Source organism: Hirundo rustica, chromosome 15 (assembly GCF_015227805.2).
Source record: "Hirundo rustica isolate bHirRus1 chromosome 15, bHirRus1.pri.v3, whole genome shotgun sequence".
NCBI lineage: Eukaryota > Metazoa > Chordata > Aves > Passeriformes > Hirundinidae > Hirundo > Hirundo rustica.
The window spans coordinates 9,932,520-9,955,323 of NC_053464.1; the positions used below are offsets into that span (position 1 = coordinate 9,932,520).

Here is a 22,804-nt window from a genome sequence, read left to right on the forward strand (position 1 = left end):
CATATAATCTTGCTTTAATTCTTGCAGTTTGTCACCAGAATCAAGCTCATTTGGATTTTATAAGGCGGAGATGAAGTTTAAAGAGTGTAATTTACTGCCTTTAGAATTTCATGCTTCTGTTACTTTTTTCTGTTTCTGTAGGTTGGATGGAATAGGGGCCTTGGGCAGACAGTTTAATTGAATGGTGAAGGCTGTTTGCAGCATTTGCATAGCAGTGTAGAAAGCGTTTTAGATGTAATAATATCCAGACATGTAACTGTTTGCCTCTGGTCTGTGAGAATATTGATATTCATCAACTATTTTTAATGAATCTTGCAAGGTGTTCATGTCCTCTGCTCTAGAAAGGCCACTGGTTCCATAGCCTTTTTCACTTGAGGGGTTTTGCTTTCAAAATGAAATTTTAGCATTCACAAAAATTAAGAACTAGCAATGAAATTAGATCAGGGTAAATTAATATTAAGTGTCTTCTCTTGTCACTCTGAGACCTCTGATTTCTGCTCCACGTTCCCAGGTACTTTAGAGGAAATATTTTATCGTTGCGTCAGATTTGCAGACTCTCATGCTTCACTCTCGTACAGTACAATAATGATGGTGATAAAATTGGTGTTTTATTAATCTTCAAGCTTTATTTTCTTTATAGCCACATTTGCACAAGATTGTGAACAGCTCTATGGAACTTGCACAGACTGCCAAAGAGCCCTATAACTATTTCCTGCTGCTCAGAGCACTGTTCAGATCTATTGGAGGAGGCAGTCATGATCTGTTATACCAAGAATTCTTGCCGCTGTTACCAAACTTACTGCAAGGTAGAACAATACCTTCTTTCCCTGCCCCAGCTTCTGATTTTTATATGTGAATAGTAGTAATTAAGTTATGTAGTTAAAAACCCCTCAAAACTAAAGCCCTACCCCTGATAAGTAGCTTCTGATTTTGAGTTTAGTGATTGATTTAAATACCTTGAATGTGCTTATTTTCATTTTCTGTCAGCTGCTTCAGGCTCCATAGTTTTGGCTGCTTCACAATTTCTGCTGCTTGTTTTTCTTCTTTTCATTGTGGGGCTGTTGGGGTTTTCTTGTTTGTTTCTTTTACTTGTTTGGGGTTTTTTTTTGCAATGGGTAACTTTGTTGGCATAAAGCATTTGAGGGATGAGTGAGTAGGTGAAGCAATGTTGCCAAGCCATCCCTGGTTTTGTGGGGAGAGCACAGCAATGAAGCTCTGGCTGTTCTGCAGTTGAGGGCATGTGTGTGCACCTGCAAGGGCATGGTAAATTGAAATTCAAGTAGTGCCAGACTGCAAAAAGAAATGGAAATAACAATCAGTTTGATTAATTGAGCATTTATGCTTTCAAGAACTGTGTGCCAGAAATACTGAGGGTGAGCAAGGAAATGTGGAGAGCTCCTTAAACAGAAGGACAAGCTAATCAGAACTATTCCAAGTCTGTAGACTGGTTCATGTCTACAGCTGTAGGGAGATTTTATTGGAGTTAGCAAATATATATGTTATCAATGAATTATGTAAAACTCGTCAGTAGATTTATGGAATATGTGAAATCTTTATGGGGAGAAAAATCACTTGGGGAATGTGCTTAATCTGTATGGGGCAATTAATGAACTTGAACTCACTGAGCATTTCTTTCCAGGATTCAAAATATTTTAAAAACCGTTGTTCTGTGTGGGTTTATTTTTTATTGTTACAAGGCTGAGGTTTGAGTCAAATTATCTTTTTTTAATCAGCTGTATTCAAATGTTGCCTTCTTGAGTCTAATATTAAAAATTAAAATATGCATAGATTCTTTTTCTTCTAAATGTGTGTACATAACAAAGCATTCACTGCATGACATCCTTAGATGTAAGTTAGAATAATGAATAGTATATTTACAGAGCTGTAAGCTCTACAGTGTTTAAAAACATCAGATTCTTCTGAATTTAGGAAACAGCAATTTGTAACAGTAAGCTGTGGACTGTCTTCTTCCTGTGAATGTATAACTTATCCATGATTTTCAGGACTTAATATGTTACAAAGTGGCCTTCACAAACAGCACATGAAGGACTTGTTTGTCGAGCTCTGCCTCACTGTGCCCGTTCGTCTGAGCTCGCTGCTGCCTTATCTGCCAATGCTGATGGACCCCTTGGTGTCAGCTCTCAACGGATCCCAGACCCTGGTTAGCCAGGGCTTAAGAACTCTGGAATTGTGTGTGGATAACTTGCAGCCAGACTTTCTGTATGACCACATTCAGCCAGTTCGAGCTGAGCTCATGCAGGTAAAATGTGTTGTTTCCTGTTAGACCACAAGAGGTCATTGATTTGCTGAATATTACTAGAAATATGTGTGAAGCTTTGGTTACAAAAACTTGAAAAATCTGTCATGGATCTGTCATATCTGTCTGATATGCATGTAGAAGGGTAGTTGGTGTTGTGCTGTTAAGCTGAAAACTCTGAAAATTTAGAAGTGAATGAATTGTTTCTCCTATAGACTTTGTGAAATGGTTATATTCTGTTTACTTTATTTGCTTTTATATTTCAAAACTAGCTCCGAGCTTAATTCAGTTCAGCCTTAACTGGCCTGCATTTTAGTGAACAATGTTGTTTAATATTCGTCATAAACATGAAACTACTATTCCAGAATAGCGAAGATTTTGTAGCTGATGACAGTAGTTTAATCTAAAACTACATTTAGGATGACCTTGTTAAAAGCACTTGGGTTGTGAACTGAGACTGCTTATATTCAACCTTGATGAGGAACTTATGCAGGGTCAGTTACCCAAACACGAGAACAAAGTGTTTTCTTTGAGGGTTTTTTTTTACAATACAACTGGAACAATGTTGAATTAAGACTTTTTTTATTTTTGCATTACAACTTGAACAATGTTGAAGTAAGCCTGGTCTGCCCATGTGCCTTTTAACCCCCAGGCTTTGTGGCGAACCCTGCGCAATCCTGCTGACAGCATCTCCCACGTGGCTTATCGTGTGCTTGGGAAATTTGGTGGAAGTAACAGGAAGATGTTGAAGGAATCACAGAAACTACAATATGTGGTCACAGAAATCCAAGGACCCAGTATTACAATTGAGTTTTCAGACTGTAAAGCATCCATTCAGCTCCCAATGGAAAAGGTAAGGGCTTTAGTTACTTTCAATGCTGAGAAACCAGCTTTAAAAATATCTGTCTGGAAATTCTTTCTTGATTTCTTCTATAAGCTGTGTAGGATTTCACTCCCAAAATAATAGATTTAGCCATACTGTACTGCCCTTATGAAGTGATAGGATAGGGAGCTAAACTGGCCCAAATAAATGTTTGGAGCAGGAATCTCATCTGACAGACCGTATTTGCTTTTTGAAATGTACCAAAAATTTACTGTAGAAATTCTTCAGTGGTGACTATTCTCATGACTCCAGTGATTTGGTTTTGTTTGTTGTCTCTAGAAGCACTTGGTACTGTACTGGCTTTTGTCTGGCAGTCACAGTGTATCACAAGTGCTTAGTTCTCACTAATTACAGCAATCTAATCTCTGAGTGAAGCTGGATTCTGAGATAATTTGGTCTATAGAGTTTTAATACTTACCTTTTCAATTAGACTTTCATAAGTAGATATGATCTGAATGTAGTAAGCAATTTTCTTCACAGGCAGCTGGCTCTCTGGCTCCATCCAGCCAATAGACTTAAAAATAGCTTGGAAAAGTGATGCTTAAAATGCAGATTCACTGATTTTTTCACTGTACTGAGGCTGATGAATTGAATACGTATACATACTGTAGCTGCTGACATTTACCTGTCCTGCTAGGTTTAATTAAAACTTAAATTTTCCAAAGGATTTTAGCATTTAATATTGATATGGAGCAATGTTCAGCTTGGTGTTGACCAAGAAAGTGTTATCTGCTGAACACTTTGTATCTATGAAAAGGAAATGTCAAAGTACAGAGTAAAAAAATGTGGAATAAATTGAAAACAAGAAATCCTTGTTTTCTTTTAGTGCCCTGGTAGACTTTTGTGGTCTGCCCAAAACTACTTTTTCTTTTCATTGAGATGCTGTGGTAAAAACTTGGGGTGACAATTAGTTAAGTAAGTGGAAATACTAAGGAAGGAAAATGCCCAGAAAAAACGCCCACTTTGTAGCAGGGGCTTTTTCTGCACAAACTTATTAAGCATGGATGATTAGATTTTACTTGCAATTGATAATTTCTTTTCTTCATGCATTCCAGAACAATTTTTACTTTTTTTTTTTACTTAATGCCCATCTCATTTGTCTTCCTTTCTTTTGTGGGAGAAGGATAGAAATTAGACAGTTGTGCTTTTATGTATTTTTATCTCTTTATATACATACACGCAAAATAGAAATTTCCAAAGAGAAATCCTCCCCTTTTTAATCTTCCTATCTTCAAAGATTGATTTGAATTACTCTCAAATGTATTAAATCTTCTTGCAAAGGAAGAGTACGTTTTCCATTAAATAACTGGTGTTTAGAAGTTGCTTACAGGGACATTTCATCATGCATAGAAAGGTACCATTTATATGTGGGTATATAAATGCATTGTATACATACAGTGTAAAGGGATTAGGCACAGAAATTATTGCTGAAGGGAAGGCAAGGAAAATTTAATTTTGGGGAAGGAGAGCTACACAGTGAAGGTTTACCTCACTGATAACTTGAAATGCTTTCTGACCATGGAGGTAAATGTATCTGCCATGAAGCTTAGCACGTACAAAAGCACAGAAAATACCATCGGGTTTTCAAGCCGCGCTCTCAGGCCCTCTCTGCGTTTCTTAACTCGGGCACTCCAAACTGTGCCTACTTTAAAAGTTACTTTTAATATATATATTAATGATACCATTCCCTCAATTAATGACCGTATGGTAAATGCCATGAGCAAGAAGTGTCTGTGTTCTCTCTTGTTCCATTCTAGGCAATCGAGACGGCCCTGGACTGTCTGAAGAGCGCCAACACGGAGCCCTATTACCGCAGGCAGGCCTGGGAGGTCATCAAGTGCTTCCTGGTGGCCATGATGAGCCTGGATGATAACAAACATGCGTTATACCAGCTCCTTGCACATCCCAAGTATGACAGTTCTTTAAACATAAATGCGTATGTAAAATTTATGGCGTCTTTGGAGCAACCTAGTTTAGAGACAGTGATTATTCTGTGCAATTCGTGGGGTTTTTGCCTGCTGGTGAAAAGGAATTTTGTCTGCATGCTTTTTAATGGCGGTGACATGTTAATGTTTCATCGCTTAATTTTTATTCCCCTAATTACAGTCCCGTGTATAATCTATTACATATGATCAATATGATTAATTTTAGTTTCATATATTTAAATAATTGGAATATTCTGTGCTTAACTGTATTTTAAAGATTAATTTAGATTGTGACATTTGCATGTACATCTAAGCTTTTACTAAAGTTAAAGAGAGAATTCAATTTCATTTAGTGACTAAGCTATAGCATAGTCACACACAACCTCTGTCTTGGTGTGGGAGCCTTTTATTGAAGCTTTTCTTACATGTTTTGTAATTTTAGTCATTGCTGCTTCACGAGCTTATTGCTTTTAGACAACTTTAACATCTTTGCCCAAAAAGCGTGGGCTGACTTTGACTCTTGCAATGTAGTCAGTCTAGCTAAAGAGCATAGTAGCTTTCATAGTCTGGGCTTGTTAGACTTGACATAAATATAGCTTTGCCATGAATAAGTTTTGTTGGGCAGTGATTTGATAAATAATACTTCAATAGTTCAAGATTAAAATCAAATGTCATTTTAAAAAAGGGAAAAATGTCGAAATATTAAAAATGACATTCTGTAATTGAGTTGCAGTGTGATGCCCATATGCCTATTATTGTATATACGTGGCTTCTTCTGAACCACTGGCTTTAAATGTTCCTGATGAAATTGAGCTATCCATCATGCTGGAGACCAGTGGCTGACAAAATTAATATGGGCTGAGTGAACTGGTCTAGCTCTATCGAAACGAGGGGAAAACAAGAGGTGGAGAAGGAGTTAGATATCGAGAGCAAACTTCCAATGAAGTCCCTGGCAGTGGCTGCGATGGAGCTGGGGTTGTGTTGAGCGCGTCGTTGTGTTTCAGCTTCACAGAGAAGTCCATCCCCAGCGTGATCATCTCGCACCGCTACAAGGCCCAGGACACCCCGGCTCGGAAGACGTTCGAGCAGGCCCTGACCGGGGCCTTCATGTCAGCCGTCATCAAGGACCTGCGGCCCAGCGCGCTGCCCTTCGTGGCCAGCCTCATCCGCCACTACACCATGGTGGCCGTGGCCCAGCAGTGCGGTGAGTGCAGGGGGCACAGCGCCCGGGGCACGCTGCCACCAGGGCAGTTAAACCTCAGCCCTGGAGGGGCCGATGCAAACAGGCAGAAACACCCCTCTAGGCTATGGTGAGAAAAGCCTCCCTCCCATGGGCATTTGCAGCCACATGATAATGTCTTTTAATTCTGTTACATTACTGATTAGTTAGTTGATGTCACCCCAGTTCAGCCCCCGTTCACCTTGTATTTACCCTTCCCTTGTATTCTTCCTTCCCTTTACCCCCATTGGCATAATTTTGCTGCAGTGCTCCTCCCCTGTTACCCTGTTGGTTCTCCCTGGTTCCTGTTTACCCCCCTGCACCCCTTCCCTTTATCCCTATTGGCCCCTGACCCTCAGATCTGCCCCCTTTGGCTCGTATATAACCCTGTGCCCTCGGCCCCATCCTGGTTCGAGGCTGTTCTCATCCCTCATCCTGTTTGAAGCTGTTCTTGTTCCTGATGTCCCTGGACCCCTTTGCTATTCCTGTTTGTGTCCCTGAATAAGCAGTCTTTGGATATCCAAGGGAGAACTGTCCCTTTGCTGTCCCTTTGCCGTATTGGCAGTGCCATTCCTGGACTCAGGGCTCAGAGTGGCTCTCTAGGACCGTGTTATCATGCACACGCTGGAACAGCGTGGAGGGCTTTGTGCTTTTACTCACTGCAGTTTGTTTTAAAAAGTCACAATATTGCAGTTGCTCCTAGGTAACTGTGCTGGATTTTTGTTTGATGGCTGAATTACGTTTTACTTCTTTGGGGTAGTGGAAATTATTAAACTAATTTTAAAAAGCAATCAATCCCCTAATAATGCTCTGTAAATGCTACAGCCAATGAAATAACTGCAGTGTGAGACACCTTATATAGTTCCAGAGCACTTGTGTAACTCAATACTCACGGTACTATTTGCAGATGGTCTTTAATTGGGTTGTTTCCAGCTGTGGTTTTGAGGGACCTTCAGAGGAACTAAGTAAATGTTGGAGCACTGCAGTGTCTTATATCCATGAGAAAAACTTCTTTGTGTGGGCTGTATGACAAGTAATTTGGTAAAAGTCATACTATAAGCATATCACTCTTCATTGTCACATTAGTGTAACTGGGATTTTTATGACTCTTCATTTTAATTAAATCTTCTTGCAGTGCATAGTCTAGTGCAGAGAAGAAAATATTCAAGTAGATGTAATCTTCTTTTCTTCTAGGAGTGAAGGATCCCTTACAATCCATTTATATGCAAATAGGCACAGGGCTTACTGGTTTTGTCATCAGCTAGTCCTAGGAGTAGTAAAATCTAATTAAAAGACTATTCATATTGAAATATCCATGGTTTTGTCTTTATTTCCCCTCCCCCCCATTCCCTGTTACAAATTCCAGGTCCTTTCTTGCTGCAGTGCTATCAGGTTGGGAGCCAGCCTAGCACAGCCATGTTTCACAGTGAAGAAAATGGGTCGAAAGGCATGGATCCCTTGGTGCTTATTGATGCCATAGCAATCTGCATGGCATATGAGGAGAAGGAGCTCTGCAAAATAGGAGAGGTGGCCCTAGCAGTGATATTTGATGTTGCGAGCATCATCTTGGGTTCAAAGGAAAGGGTAAGATTTTTAAAAAATGTGAAGTCATTGAGTTTCAGCCAATGCAATTTTGCTTCTAAAATTTTGGAGGCTACCAGGAAGCTGAGAAAAGGAAACTGATCAATTTCTTTGTTTATAGGCTTGTCAGCTTCCCTTGTTTTCATACATTGTGGAACGTTTATGTGCCTGCTGTTACGAACAAGCCTGGTATGCTAAACTAGGAGGTGTTGTGTCCATTAAATTTCTTATGGAACGACTGCCACTGATTTGGGTCCTTCAGAACCAGCAGACTTTCCTGAAGGCACTTCTCTTCGTTATGATGGACCTAACTGGAGAGGTATATAATGAGTGAATTTTTTCAAATAGTGTGGGGAAAATTTCTGGCCTTAAATTCACGCAGATTGAAATCTCAGTAATCTTGATTTTGCTGAACTTCAATGCATTTTACCTGCAAGAGTTAGTAGTGAATTCTAGTAATTTTAACTCAAACCAAGATCTGAAGTTAGGAATGAGGTCAGATTTTTCCGCATAACTTTGCACTTGCTGCTTTCAGAATAGAAATGTACAGGCCACATTTAGATCACAAAAGAACACAAATTCACTGTCACCACAGAATCACTAAGCTTAGTTGGAAATCAAAATCACAGGATTCATCAAAATCAAATTCTAAGTTGATGAATAATGTGCAGATTCATAATCTTTGTTCTGTATTTAGCTAATAAAAATGATCTCTGATGCCTCAGGTTTCCAATGGAGCAGTCGCTATGGCAAAGACCACATTAGAGCAGCTCTTGATTAGATGTGCAACTCCTTTAAAAGATGAAGAAAAAACAGAAGAAATCCTTGCAGCACAGGAAAAGTCTTTCCATCATGTCACACATGACCTCGTTCGAGAAGTGACCTCTCCAAACTCCACTGTGAGAAAACAAGCCATGCATTCCTTGCAGGTGCTTGCACAGGTCACTGGCAAAAGTGTCACAGTCATCATGGAGCCACATAAAGAGGTAAGCAGAAATTTTTACTGAACCAGAGCTTAAGGTTGTTTTCCAGTTTGGATTTGCAGGAATGCTTTTCTTAGTATGTTTTTCCACACTAGTGAATTAAGATGGTAGTGCTTTGATAGCATATGTTTGTCACCTGCTAAGTTTTGTTGTTCAAACGTACACGCTGGCTGGAGCACTAGAGAGATTCATACAGGCTCTGCTTGACTCTTAGCCAGTATTTGCAGAGTCTTCAGGTTGATTTACTTCCTTAAATTATGGGCTGTTCATCCTGCCACCAATCAGGCATAGGCTAGGACATATAGACACTAAATTTTGACACTCAGTTTTGTTATGCTCTAAATATGTGGCATTATTGCTACGCCTTTCCTTATCCAGAAAGAGACTATAAAGTTCAAAGCTGGTTGAAATAGCTTATGGCTAGATATTCCTTAAAGCTGATATTGTTTAGTCTTTTGGAAGATAATTGAATGCACATAAGTCTAAGGGCCGTGACAACATTCCAGGTTATACTGAGAAGTTCCCTAATTGATATCTTACTTTGCTAAAAGCTGTTAAATCAGGAAAGCGAGAAGTTGGTGTAATGGAAAAAAGTTACACAAACTTTTTGGTTTTCTGATGTTTTAGATGCTTAAAATATTCTTGTTTCTTGACTGTTTGAAATGCTTCAGTCAATGAATTCCTTTGTTGTTCGTGATGTAGTGTGAAGTCATTAAATATCATAGGTCTGTCCACAGAGAATATGTATTAATTACACCGTTTTGCAAACTGACTGTGAATCAAAGTAATTCAGAGAATTACTTTTCCTCTTGCTTAATTATTTCTCAGGACACATCTGGAACCACAATAGCAAATGGATAAAAACCTCCAGCCATGACTAATGGTGTCTTCTCGGTGGCTGGGACTGTGGGGTCATTTCAATAGCTGCTAATTCAGTAATCTAAATTACATCATGTAGGTTCTCCAGGACATGGTTCCTCCTAAAAAACATTTGCTTCGGCACCAACCTGCCAACGCCCAGATTGGCCTGATGGAGGGAAATACATTTTGCACAACCCTGCAGCCCCGATTGTTTACGATGGATCTGAACGTTGTGGAGCACAAGGTTTTCTACACAGAGGTACTTTTTTTTAATGTCCTCATCTTTGAATGTAGATGCTTCTGTATGGTGGCATTAGTACTTTCATTGTTAAAAATAAATACTTTTCTTTGTGCATTTTAAACTTTTGCCGAAAGGTAAGGATTTCCCTTTTGAAACCTCAAGTGAAGTCTGCCTTGCATGTAGTAGTCAATGCAGAGGATCCTCTGATTTTTAGTTAAGACAAAAATGAAGTGCTCTAGATGAAAAGCTGTCTGTAAAGGTGGGAGTGAGTGGTGTTTCAGATGTGAGTAGCAATATTATGGTTGTTTATTTTTTCCTAGTTACTGAATTTGTGTGAGGCTGAAGATGCTGCTCTAATGAAATTACCTTGCTACAAAAGTCTTCCATCACTTGTACCTCTTCGAATTGCAGCCTTAAGTAAGTAAAACCTCCTAAACATGACTTGATGCAGTTAAGTGTCCTTGTGAGCAATGAGCAGTTTGCATCCTGGGATCAGCAGAAAACCTGAGCACTGGAAGATTGATTACTGCTGTCCTGAGGTTACAGTTTAATGGAGAGAATAATGGAAAAGTATCGCTGCCTTCTTAATGACTAGAATACAGTTTTCTGAAAGGAACCCAAAATATTTTAAGATTAATTGTGTTACAAAGCATAGGAAAACTATAGAACGTTGTGGAGTTCTCATTCTTTTACTATTTTATGATGCCTGTTGATTTTGGCAATGCATACAGTGTTTTAGTTGCCTGTAATTTGAGATGACATAAAAAGAAACTATAAGAGAAGCAGTGTAGAATTAGGGTTTATTTTCTCCTCTCCTTTGAAATTGAGTTAACAAAGAGAACAAATTTACTTTGATATTTGCAGATGCTCTAGCTGCCTGCAATTACTTGCCTCAGTCAAGAGAGAAAATCATTGCTGCACTTTTCAAGGCGCTGAATTCAACAAATAACGAGCTGCAGGAGGCAGGAGAAGCATGCATGAGAAAGGTGACTGTATTAAAACAACATTCCTTTTGAGGCTATTGTTCTCTCTGCTTTACTTCCTTGGTACAAGACTTCTTGGGGAAGTTCTCTACGGGAAATATTGTTGCTCTGTTCAGTTTTTGTTAGTGATGCTGAGAAAAGTTTGTGTCAGATGTGTTTGTCTGGGATTTGAACTTGGCCATAAAGAATTATCCAGGTTGCAATTAAGAATTGCAAGCTCTTGGATAAGGACTGTGGTAAATCTTTCAGTCTTTCTGTCCAGTCTTTCCCTCTTTCTGTTGGTCCGGTCTTTGTAAATGAGTCTTCTTTTCTAAATAGCATCAGCTTTTCTCAGCTGTTTTGCAAGTGTGCAGGCTTGGCTTTATTGTAAAAGCCCTTCCCATGTTTTGTCTATGTTCCTAAAAGAAGTGGTGGAGATCCCAAAGTTGGTTTGGGAAGAGTAAAGCAGGACAGCAGAGTTAGACTCTGCATCACAGTGTGATGGTTACCTCAGGGAACAGGAGCCTGGCTGTCCTGTTTGAGGTCAGAGTTCGTGTCCGTACCTGACACTGCCCTGTCTGTCCTGTGGATGTTACATTATTGTGTATATAGGCTGGAAGGACAGGGAAAGGATATTCTTTCATCATGATTTGTTGTTCAGTAGCTGTGCCTAATTCTGATTCAGCAAGATTTTAATTCCGTTCTTCTAAATGAAAAAAAAACCCTAATGAAATTACTTACAGCCTCTTTGTGATGCTGTGTACATGGGCTGACATGGAACAGAGAATATAACTGCAGTAATACTGGTGGTTTGCATTTGTTTGTGCCATTCTCTGGCCAGAGGTGGTTGTGTGTTTTTTCATGTCACTGTGGTCATCAGAGGATGTGTGTGTATTATTTATGGTTTGTTAACAACACGGTTGGGTTGAGAGGTAGCAAATAAGAGTTGTTCTGACCTATACATCAGATTTGTCTCATTGTTTTTTTCCTGTGATAAACACATGCCCACAGGATATTTGGTTATGACAGGAAATACTCTCCCTGACTGCTTGCAGCCAGGCTCGTTTGACCTTTTCTGTTGCTCAGGATGCATGCAGATTCTGTCAGAGAAATTTGCTCTATTGCCTTCAGCCAGATTCACAGGCAGTTCTTAATATAGGGTCTAAGTGGTTTGTTCACAGCTGTGTATTTAATTTATAGCTGTAGCAGTTTTTCAGTCTGTCTGTAATTACAATCTCCTATTGATTACTTTATGGAATGTCCTACTGTGTGTCAGAAATACCTCAGTGCTTCCCAAATCCATCTTGTCACTGTGTGTATTTCTAGCACTAGATGTTGTTTGAACTATTTCATTCTGAAGGAACAAAATAAAAGAAGAAAAATCAAGTCAGCTAAATCTATTTTAAGAAAATTGCTTGCACAAAAGTCACATCCCTCTCCACCTGTATCTTAATTGTGCACTCTCTTGCAGTTCTTGGAGGGAGCTACCATAGAAGTTGATCAAATTCACACCCACATGAGACCATTGCTGATGATGCTGGGAGACTATCGGAGTCTGACCCTCAATGTTGTCAATCGTCTGACATCAGTCACTAGACTTTTCCCAAACTCTTTCAATGATAAATTCTGTGATCAGATGATGGTAAGCCCATCTGAGTTTTTATTTTAGCTCTTCCAGAGGAAATTTTCTTCTAGCTGCTCCTTTTATTGGCGAAAAATCAAAGAAGTTTGGTAGTGAGTCAATGTATATGTTGGAAGTAAAAGATTTTTGTTTAACAATTAATAAAAAACCCTATTTCTTTAAACATTTTGAGTAATTTCTAAAGGGCCTCTAAACCAAAAAGTTAAGAGATTTTAGTTTTAGTGAAGGCATAACCTTATGCTAAGGTTTGCTTGGACAAATTTATCTTTATGCAAGGTGTCACCAGCAACTTTAACAATTTTACTTCCCAATGCACTAAATCTGTTTCCTTGAGTTATAAAATTCTGGGAGGTGTTGCTCTTTTTATTAGTGGTTTTTAAACTGAATATGTGAATTCTATATAGCCTTGGCATGAATATTTAAATATTTAAATGCTACACATCAAGCAAGTCATCAAAGAAGTGTAAGACTATCAGACATCAAGTTTTTTGTATATATATACGTACTTATAATCCCTACTTTCTTGAATATGGAGAGGACTTGTAGCAACAGAAAATTTTTCAACTCGAGGGAATGAAAAGAACTGATAATTCTTTCTTTTGTTTCCTTCAAAGGATTATTTCTGCCTCTACATTGTCTCTTGTAGCATATGCTAAAATGGAACAATCTAATTAGAAGAATAATACTAATTATCCTTCCTTTATAGCAACACCTGCGTAAATGGATGGAAGTTGTAGTTATTACACACAAAGGTGGACAACGGAGTGATGGAAATGTAAGTTAATGAATGCTTTTATGTGAGAAGAGAAGAAATAAGTAGTATTAATGTTTTGGATTGAAAGAACTCATTCAGTTGTAAATGCTGCCATAACTGATTACACACTGATGCTTTGTTACAAGCTAACAGACTTGTTGAATTGAATATAGAATATATGAATATCTGTCAGAAGTCTCAGTTAGAGGAGCTTCTTATCTGCTGACAATGGTTACTTTAAAGACTGTTTTATGTTAGTGTGGGAACAGCTCAAGCATTTGTATTTCTTTTCCCCCCTCGGGATTTTCTGCTTAGGAATCTGTTCTTCGTTGGAATGGCTGATGAGCTCAGCAGCATAATCCCCCTTTTTTCATTAATATGTTTGATGTTCATAACATAGCCTGTTGAAAATTATACATAATGATAACATAATCCCAGTTAATTTGAAATTTAATTTATTAAAACCAAGTTCAATATTTACAAGTTGGGATCACATTAAAATCACTCTCCCAGTGAAACCAATGGCCTCAGTGTTGAAGCATGGGAAGCTGATCAGTTCTGTTAAAAATGGAAAACTGCAGTGTAATGTCAATGTGTGCTCTTAGCAATACTGATGGGAATTCCTGCTTCGGTGCAGTTCCCTGTACGTTTCCAGAAGTCCCATAATTCTATTAATGTTTTACTAAATGCTTTTATTAAGTGTTGAGATTTATGATTGCACCTAAGAAAAAAAATGGTGGGAATTCTATTAATATCTTTGTTTTCCAAATTAGAATGAAATTACATTGGCTTTTTATTTCCCTCAAAACATGGAAATGGCTTAATGGCTTTTCATTTCTCTTTCCTGTCATTGCAAAGAGAGCTTTTAATCTATTTGGTCATTGCTTTATATTAGACCTAGATGTTCTCTAATGAAGGAGAATAAGATTGGTTTCTTATATTTTAACTAAAACACTGTACATTCTTCAGTTAACCTAATTTTATTCATGTCAGAGTAGTTTTAAGGTCTTCATTTACTTTTGGGATTCACTTTTCCTCAAATGTGATGATTACAGAGATCTTGCAGATTTTTTTATAGCAATAGTGTTTTAAACCACAATGTGGCACCTCCAGACCAGTTTTTATTTGTCACTAAGTCATGTTTGGGAATTCCTCTGCTTTTAATGTTTCTTGTTGATGTTGTCTGTGTAATTATGTGTTCAGAGAGATTTGTTGAGTGGGAGGATGCACACCAGACACTTGAGAAAGAACCTACTGTCACATCTTGAGGGAGAAGTCTGGAAACATTTTAAGAATTGTCAGTGCAAAGCTGATTGAATATTACTTTTCTGCTTCCTAGTTGTTGCTCCAAAGTTTCCTTAAAAATAAAAACTCTAGGAAACTGCGGGAGGGCACAGCTTGCTCTTTGTACAGTTGCTGTGGCAGGCTGTGTTCATATGTCTGTATGTCCATTGTGCTGTTGAAAAACTGTCTTCTGAATATAGAAAAACAGGGATGGTGAAAGTGGTGGTCAGTTATTGTAGCTGGCATTTCACTTTCTCTCCTTTCTTCACGATCCTGGTGAGACTCTGACATCTGAACACTCATTGAAAGCAGTGTTGGGGAGCAGGTTGGCTCATTCAGAATGTGTGGTTAAGTAGAGGAGGTGGTAAACACTCAGTGGAGAACAGAAATGACCAGGAAAGCCTGATGTTCCTCCAAGCATTTCATCCTTTTCCAGCAGCACAAGGTGAAGGTGCATTGGAGGATGGTGTCAGGCACTTCTCCAGCATAGTGCAGATAGTGGCTGTCAGCAAGGCCTTTGAGGAATAGTTAAAAGGTCTCTGTGGAGAGAGTTTTCATATATAAATGGGAACTACAGACAAACTGAAAGCTTAGTTAGAAATGCTGCAGAATGATGACTATTGTAAAGATCCACACTGATGCCAGAATAACTAAGCCTTGTTCACCTAAGTAATTTATGACAGTCCTGCTGTGATCCTGAGCTGTGATCTGGCTGTTTAGAGAAATGAACATATTAAAACACAATATATTAAGTAGTGATTAAAATCGAATGTGTTGGTCCAGGGAATAAAATATTTGATTTAAATCTTTCTTCCTCTCTTCCCTGCCTCTCCAAGGAAAGGCATGGGATTTCAGGTCATGTTTGGTAATAGAAATAATGAGTTTTGAGTAGATGGTTGCCTCCAGCTGTCCCTGCTGTGAGAGGGTAGAAATTTTCAAGGTGGAAATGCTGCATTACAGCCTAGGAGGACTTCATAACTCTAGAGGACTTCATGGCTTGGTAGCTCAAGTACTGAAAGTGGTTTCGTAATAGATGCTGGCCAAATTTGTCTTCAAGGATGTTAAAATGTAGTTTCCCCTGACTTAATAATTTCTATTGTCTTTTTATAAGTAAATATTTGAGAAGCTATGTTTGATCAATGAAAGAGTAGAACAAAGGATGTTTTTCATCCTAGTTCTTTGGAGGACAATTTGGAGCATGTGAGATGTTCATTTGTCTCCATTCCTTCTGTTTGAGATGAGGAAATAACTGAGCAGAAGTTTGACTGCAGCCTGAAGAATAGCATTTGCTGATTTGTACATTTATTTGATATTTTTTGTGGGCTTTTTCCTTTCATGCTGTGACTTCTGTTTTGGTTCAGCCTGCCACGGAAGTGGTAGAGGTGAAAATCTCAGTGGGGGCACCAGGAACTCTTTTTGTTGTCATGGTTTCTTTTGTTGTTGTTTTGTTTGGTTTTATTTTTTCTTTTAACTTGTGGTTTGTTAGTTTTATCGTGTTTTGGGCTCAGTGCGTTGTGCCTTTGAGTGCAGTGGTGTGAATTGTCTTCTATTTGTGGCAGAGCTGTTTTGATCACGTTGCTGTTAAGGATGTTGAGCATGTTTGTACCAGGAAGAGCAGGATTTTTAGTTTCTGTGAAGGCATAAGTGGTTTCAAAAGGTTTTTATGTACTCTCAGCCCTACACTTCAGTCCATGAGAGGAGTCTTGTGGGGTCTTGGGGGTCAGGTTAAAGGAGTAGAGCCTAATGCTTTGTGTTTAAGTTCAGTTGAGAAAATGCAATTCACTTGATAAAATAATTTTGGATACTGCACACTGGAACTTGGTTTTAGAGGGATGGTGAGGGTGGATTTGTAACCAGCTGTTTGGGAGAGAGGCTTTCTTCATGTGTAATCTGGGGGTGTATGGGAGAAATGGTTTAGAGGGGAAAGTCTGGCTGTGTGATGCATGAGCCACTTGGTGTAGAGCAGTGAGCACTCTGTAACTCCCCCATCAGCAGTATCATTACAGTGTTTAGCTCTGACCTGTAAAACACCACTCTACTGGCAAGGAAAATAAAATTTAAACCATGACATTAGCAGAGGGGGAAGGGCAGACTTCCACAAGTGCAATTTTTTCATGCATTATGGTAAGTAGATGCTGTGTATATGTTAACCCTTTGCATTTGGCTGCTGGCTATGCTAATGTAGAGGGGGGAAAAAAAAAAAAGAAGTAAGATACTGTTTTTATACATTTTTATACAACCAGTAATATTTCTTTAATTGTGTTTCTTTCTACCTGTAGGAAATGAAGATTTGCTCAGCAATTATAAATTTATTCCATCTGATCCCAGCTGCCCCACAGACTCTGGTTAAACCTCTCCTGGAAGTTGTTATGAAAACAGAACGAGCAATGTTAATCGAGGTAAAAGTGGAAGTTAATATTGCTGAAGTTTTTGCTTTATAGCCTTCTTAAACATTAGTATATGATAACTATAATATTTTAAATATGGTGTGAGACCATTTGATGTAATAAATATGCTCTTCAAGCCTTTAGGTGGTATTAACATTTGTCTTTAAAGTGAAGTTAGAAAGTGTCAATAAATTCTCATCATGCAACTTCTGAACATTTTGTATCTGCATAAATGCCAAGTCAAACACATTTTTCTGAGTGGTAGTAAATTAGTTGGTAATACTCTATACTCTGCATTTTTAATTTAAGGTTTATGAATTTTTCAGGCTGGCAGTCCATTCAGGGAACCACTGATAAAGTTTTTGACACGTCATCCATCCCAGACTGTGGAGCTGTTCATGATGGAAGCCACTTTAAATGATCCACAGTGGAGCAGAATGTTTATGGTAAGCTGTGTGGGGAGAGGAGCAGGAAAAAACTCTCAACTTGTCGAATCTGATGAACAAAAAGTTTTCATCTTTTGCATCTTTTTTTTCCTATATGACCTTGTAGTCCTTAATCATGGTCTTAATCTTGACTGCAGGGTTCCTGTTCCTGGTTTTGTATTTGTTTGTCCTGAAGTGTTGATTTTATACCTTTCCAGATCATGTAAGGCTATTACTGAAGTGTAGATGTTATTTTTATATACATGAAATATAACCTCTGCAACTTTAGCGTGGACTATAAAAGCTACAGGATGATATAGTCGCCTGGTATTTTGGCTTTTAAAGGTTATTAAAATTATTTCTTCCCCTTTTGCAGAGTTTCTTGAAACATAAAGATGCCAAACCTCTGCGGGATGTACTGGCAGCTAATCCCAACCGATTTATCACCCTGCTGCTGCCTGTGGGTGCCCAGGCAGCCGTGAGACCCGGCTCCCCCAGCACCACCACAATGCGGCTCGACCTGCAGTTCCAGGCTATCAAGGTATTCATTCATCCTTTTGTCTCTGCCCTGGAGACTTGAGTCCTCTTCAGCTACAAGCCTCATACATGCAGGCTTTCTGTGTGTGTTACAGCTCATAGAAAACCAGAAAACCACTTGTGAAAATGCAGAGTGTTTGTAGTCAGAGCTCCCCTGAGAAGGGAAGAGAGGCTCAAATTAACTATGCTTTTTTTCTCAAGTAGGATACAAGAGGGAAGCCTGAACAACAGAAAAAGAAATTTATTTTTCTTAATCTAAACTATTTTGTATTTCGCTCTTTTGTTTTGCTGTTAAATATTTTAGTACCCTTAATTGACATTAAGCGAGTGCTTGTAAATCATTGTTTCTCCTGACAGATCTCTTGTGTGTTGACTGTGCATTTGTCTTGTTTTGCTTTGGACAGATCATAAGTATTATTGTTAAGAATGATGAATGTTGGTTAGCAAATCAACACTCCTTGGTGAATCAGCTGAAACGTGTATGGGTGAGTGAAGCTTTTCAGGAGAGACATAGGAAGGAGAATATGGCTGCAACAAACTGGAAAGAGCCCAAGCTGTTGGCCTATTGCCTACTGAATTACTGCAAGTACGTAAAAATCTTTATTTCCTAGACCCTGCATGCATTTTTTAATTTTAGTTTTGAAAATACTGTAAGGGTATATAGGGCTACTAAAAATGGTTTGCGGTTATTGAAGAGAAAGTGTAATATATTTCATAACACTGCCGTTAGCTCTAAAACCATGCCTGTGGTACTGGCTGCTCTTCTCTGCTCCTTTAAAAGATTAGTTTCATCAGCATAGCAGTCTGTGTATTTTTTTCACAGAAGCTTTGTATTTTATGTGTTTTCACAGAAGGAATTATGGTGATATAGAGCTACTCTTCCAGTTGCTTCGAGCTTTTACGGGTCGATTTCTCTGCAATATGACTTTCTTAAAGGAATATATGGAAGAGGAGATTCCCAAAAACTACAGTATTCCTCAAAAACGGGCTTTGTTCTTCCGGTTTGTAGACCTGAATGACCCAAACTTTGGAGATGAGCTCAAAGCCAAGGTAACTAAAGCAATTAAATCAAAGAAGCCTGATATTTAGGTTTAATTTTCTTCTTGGGAACTAGGGCAGCAAAACTCCCTTACTTAAATGTCAACGAGTTTGATAATTGGCAGAGTCATTTAGGTGAAAATATCATACCTGAAGAAGAGCGATAATAAACAGAGATAGCAATTCATCTTGTGTTCAATGCTGACTGCTTTAGTTTACACTTTCTAAGAAACTATGCCCTTGGAAGGAAGAAAGAGGGGAAAAAAATGGGTGTGTGTCTTTTTCCTGGGGTTTTATTTATTGTTTCCTTTTGTAACTCAGCGAGATACAGGGAGGTTTACTTGTGGGAGTACTTGAATGTTGGCTGCCATCAGAAGAACATAACAGTACAGTAAAACTTGCTTTCTTTATGTTCTGTAGGTGCTGCAACATATCCTGAATCCTGCTTTCTTGTACAGTTTTGAAAAAGGGGAGGGTGAACAGCTGTTAGGCCCTCCAAACCCAGAAGGAGATAACCCAGAAAGCATCACTAGCGTTTTTATTACAAAGGTAACAATCTTTGTTTACATTGAAGCATTTGAAAATGGAAACAAAAAGTTGTTCCTCTCACTTGACTTTTCATCCTGATTTGAATTAGTTGTTCTGTTCTGAATATTATCGTCTGTTAGGTCAAATTGCTTCATAATGTTGAATGTGAGATCCATCAGTCACCTGTAAGATGGGACTACAATTTTCTTTTTATGCTGTTTTCAGAACTGGAATGTGTCTTTAGAAATGGGCCTTACTTGGCTGTAATCCTAGTCTTTTTTCTAAGGGAAGCTTTCCATGACCCAACATCAGTATCTTTCTGATTCACTGCTATTTCATGGAACCAGTCAGCAGTTATAAAATAAATGTTGTTGAAGATGAGGGTTGGGGTTTTTTATTTATTTCTTTTTATAGGTTAGCAGTCTGGGAGTTGCCAGTTGTGCTCATTATTTAAAGGTTCACACTTCAGGAGGTTTTGTGGGTACTAAACTGAGTCAAGAAAGTAATTACAAGTTCTTAGTCTTCCTAAAAAACACTCAAAAAGCAAAAATTTGGGACTTTGCCTTTGTAATAATAAAAGTTTTTTTTTTTTTGCCGTCTTCATTCTCTTCTCTTTGATCATGCCTGGAACCAGGTACTTGATCCAGAAAAACAGGCTGACATGCTGGATTCTCTGAGGATCTATCTGCTGCAGTTTGCCACGCTGCTGGTGGAGCATGCCCCCCATCACATCCACGACAACAACAAGAACAGGAACAGCAAACTGCGGCGCCTGATGACCTTTGCCTGGCCTTGCCTCCTGTCCAAGGCCTGCGTGGACCCAGCCTGCAAGTACAGTGGCCACTTGCTCCTGGCACACATCATTGCCAAGTTTGCCATTCACAAGAAGATTGTTCTGCAGGTATTGACCATGGGCTTGTGTTCAGTTCCATAGAGTGCTTTCTTTTATTTTACGATTCAGAGTAGAAGCTGCACGGTGGTTTTGAATACTGAGTGTAATCCAAACACCAGCAACAAAAGCAGAAGCAGCAGGCCAAATGTTTAATACAGGTTTACTTGGGAATAGGAGAGTATAGAAAGAAATGTGAAGATAAATGAAAGCAGGAAGGGTAAGTAAGACAAGTAGACCTTTTGGTTGGATTAGCAAAATTGGGACTGTTTCTGCATTTAAGAGGCAGACACTTCAGTTAAGACACTATGTAGGGACCAAGGGAAAACCTCAAATTGGACAGTGGAGAGGGAGGAAGAAAAGGGAATGTAAAGGAAACATGCTCTATGCTTCTGCTGCTGATGTAATGATATTTTGAACAAATTATAGGACTTTAGAGAAAAATTGTGGTTTTTAGAAAATGTGTTGTAGCTCCCCTTTCTGTATAAATGTTTTGTTTTTGTGAATGCATGCAGTATTAATGTTGATGTGAAACTCTGCTGTTCAGGTTTTTCACAGCCTTCTGAAAGCTCATGCAATGGAGGCCAGGGCTATTGTCAGGCAGGCCATGGCTATCCTGACTCCAGCTGTGCCTGCTCGAATGGAGGATGGACACCAGATGCTCACCCACTGGACACGCAAAATCATTGTGGAAGAGGGCCACACAGTGCCCCAGCTAGTACATATATTGCACTTGATTGTACAACATTTCAAGGTACTTGTACTGTTGTTCTGGTACTCACTTTATCTCCTGTATCAAGGAAGTAAACAGCTTGATTAGAAAAGCAGCGTAATCTGATTTTTATGGTTTATCTTCGAAATGCATCATTTGTCTGTGAAGATTCTTATCTATAACTGAATACAACTGTTTAATAGGAAGTAATTTATTTAGCTCTGTCATGATTGAGTTTAGAACTCCAAATGTCAGGTTAGAGTCTGCAAGATGAATTCATGGCATGTGCATTAGCAGTGTTTTGTAGCAGGCCTGTGAAGATTCTCTAAGGGTTCTTTAAAAAAAGTGCAGAGCCATGTTCTTTGCCGTCCTTCAATAATCCTTGTTTTTCTGTGGGATCCTTAATATTTTCTGTGGGATTAACTAAATCACTTTATCTCCAGCCAATGTATGTTGGGAAACATTAAACTAATGGGGGAATGGTGCAGAATGTCAACATAGGAGCATTTTTGAAAGCTCGTATTAAAATGCAATCCAAAGGGACAGCTAAGACACATCTTTCAGGAACTGATGCCTCAACAATATTTGAAAGAATATCTGAGTGTGTTCAAATGTGGGTTGAAGCTCTTTAAAAGGCTTGGAAAAGAATTTATATGATTGGTCCTTGAGGAAAACCATCAATCTTAAAAATAACATGTGTATGAAATCAGTAGTCACTGCTGAAAGTTGTAGCCAAAATACTATTTTCAATGCACCAGTTACTTTTCCATATTGCAAATTCTGAAGTAGTACAGGTTTAGCAAACTTTAGGATTGATGACTGTTTTACAACTTTGCTTTATTTCAGCTTTGTAGGTTTTGTGTAGAACATTATTGGTTAATGACTAACATTTCTGTGAAACTATTTTTTCAGGTTTATTATCCTGTGAGACATCACTTAGTTCAGCATATGGTTAGTGCCATGCAGAGACTGGGCTTCACTCCCAGTGTTACAATAGAGCAAAGAAAATTAGCTGTGGATCTTGCTGAAGTTGTTATTAAATGGGAATTGCAAAGAATCAAAGACCAGCAGGTAGGAAATCAGAATAAATGGTTAAAGATTGAACTGTTCCACAGTTTAATGCACTTTTTTTAACATGCACATTGCTGATATTTCAGCCAGATTCAGATATGGACTCAAGTGCAAGTGGAGAAGGAGGAAGTTCTGCCTCATCTACTGTTAAAAGAGGATTGTCTGTGGATTCTGGCCAAGAAGTAAAACGATTCAGGACAGCTACGGGAGCAATAAGTGCTGTAAGAGAAAATCAGGATTTGTTCAGAGACTCTTAAGTAGTGTACTTGCTTTTTCCACGTGACTCAAAACTCCCTAGATTGAAGGTTTTAGCTTTAAGCAAGTATTTTAAATCTGTTCTTGTTTTCCTCCTTCAGTCTCGCTGATGGCTTTTGTGTTTTGTGTGCATGCAGGTGTTTGGCCGGAGCCAGTCCTTGCCAGGGGCTGATGCCCTCCTTGCCAAGCCCATTGACAAGCAGCACACAGACACCGTTGTGAATTTCCTGATCAGAATCGCTTGCCAGGTACTGTGGTTATTCTGATATGCAAATACCAGTGTGGAGTAGCAGCCAAACCCATAAACCCCTCTTTTCACATGGCTCCTTTTAGGCTTGGATTATTCTAATGTTTCTATACTTTGTTATAA

The 22,804-nt window shown here is 38.8% G+C and overlaps 1 protein-coding gene across 5 annotated transcripts in view; it reads left to right on the top strand.

Annotated features, from left to right (window-relative positions):
• The window catches only part of TRRAP (transformation/transcription domain associated protein), a 76,014-nt gene that overhangs the window by 13,077 nt on the left and 40,133 nt on the right, over positions 1-22,804 (top strand). For 3 of the 5 annotated variants that reach the window (XM_040078768.2, XM_040078767.2, XM_040078769.2), the window contains exons 19-42: positions 641-806; positions 2,004-2,260; positions 2,910-3,110; positions 4,898-5,076; positions 6,070-6,269; positions 7,651-7,868; positions 7,987-8,184; positions 8,591-8,851; positions 9,807-9,968; positions 10,271-10,367; positions 10,815-10,936; positions 12,384-12,554; positions 13,261-13,329; positions 16,872-16,991; positions 17,306-17,425; positions 17,781-17,945; positions 18,346-18,527; positions 18,793-18,991; positions 19,400-19,528; positions 20,142-20,408; positions 20,944-21,150; positions 22,021-22,179; positions 22,266-22,400; positions 22,572-22,682. In XM_040078768.2, coding sequence (XP_039934702.1) covers positions 641-806; positions 2,004-2,260; positions 2,910-3,110; positions 4,898-5,076; positions 6,070-6,269; positions 7,651-7,868; positions 7,987-8,184; positions 8,591-8,851; positions 9,807-9,968; positions 10,271-10,367; positions 10,815-10,936; positions 12,384-12,554; positions 13,261-13,329; positions 16,872-16,991; positions 17,306-17,425; positions 17,781-17,945; positions 18,346-18,527; positions 18,793-18,991; positions 19,400-19,528; positions 20,142-20,408; positions 20,944-21,150; positions 22,021-22,179; positions 22,266-22,400; positions 22,572-22,682 — 4,095 coding nt within the window. The remainder of the gene's footprint in view (positions 1-640; positions 807-2,003; positions 2,261-2,909; positions 3,111-4,897; positions 5,077-6,069; positions 6,270-7,650; positions 7,869-7,986; positions 8,185-8,590; positions 8,852-9,806; positions 9,969-10,270; positions 10,368-10,814; positions 10,937-12,383; positions 12,555-13,260; positions 13,330-16,871; positions 16,992-17,305; positions 17,426-17,780; positions 17,946-18,345; positions 18,528-18,792; positions 18,992-19,399; positions 19,529-20,141; positions 20,409-20,943; positions 21,151-22,020; positions 22,180-22,265; positions 22,401-22,571; positions 22,683-22,804) is intronic. The other 2 variants (XM_040078770.2, XM_040078771.2) reach the window with 1 other exon arrangement.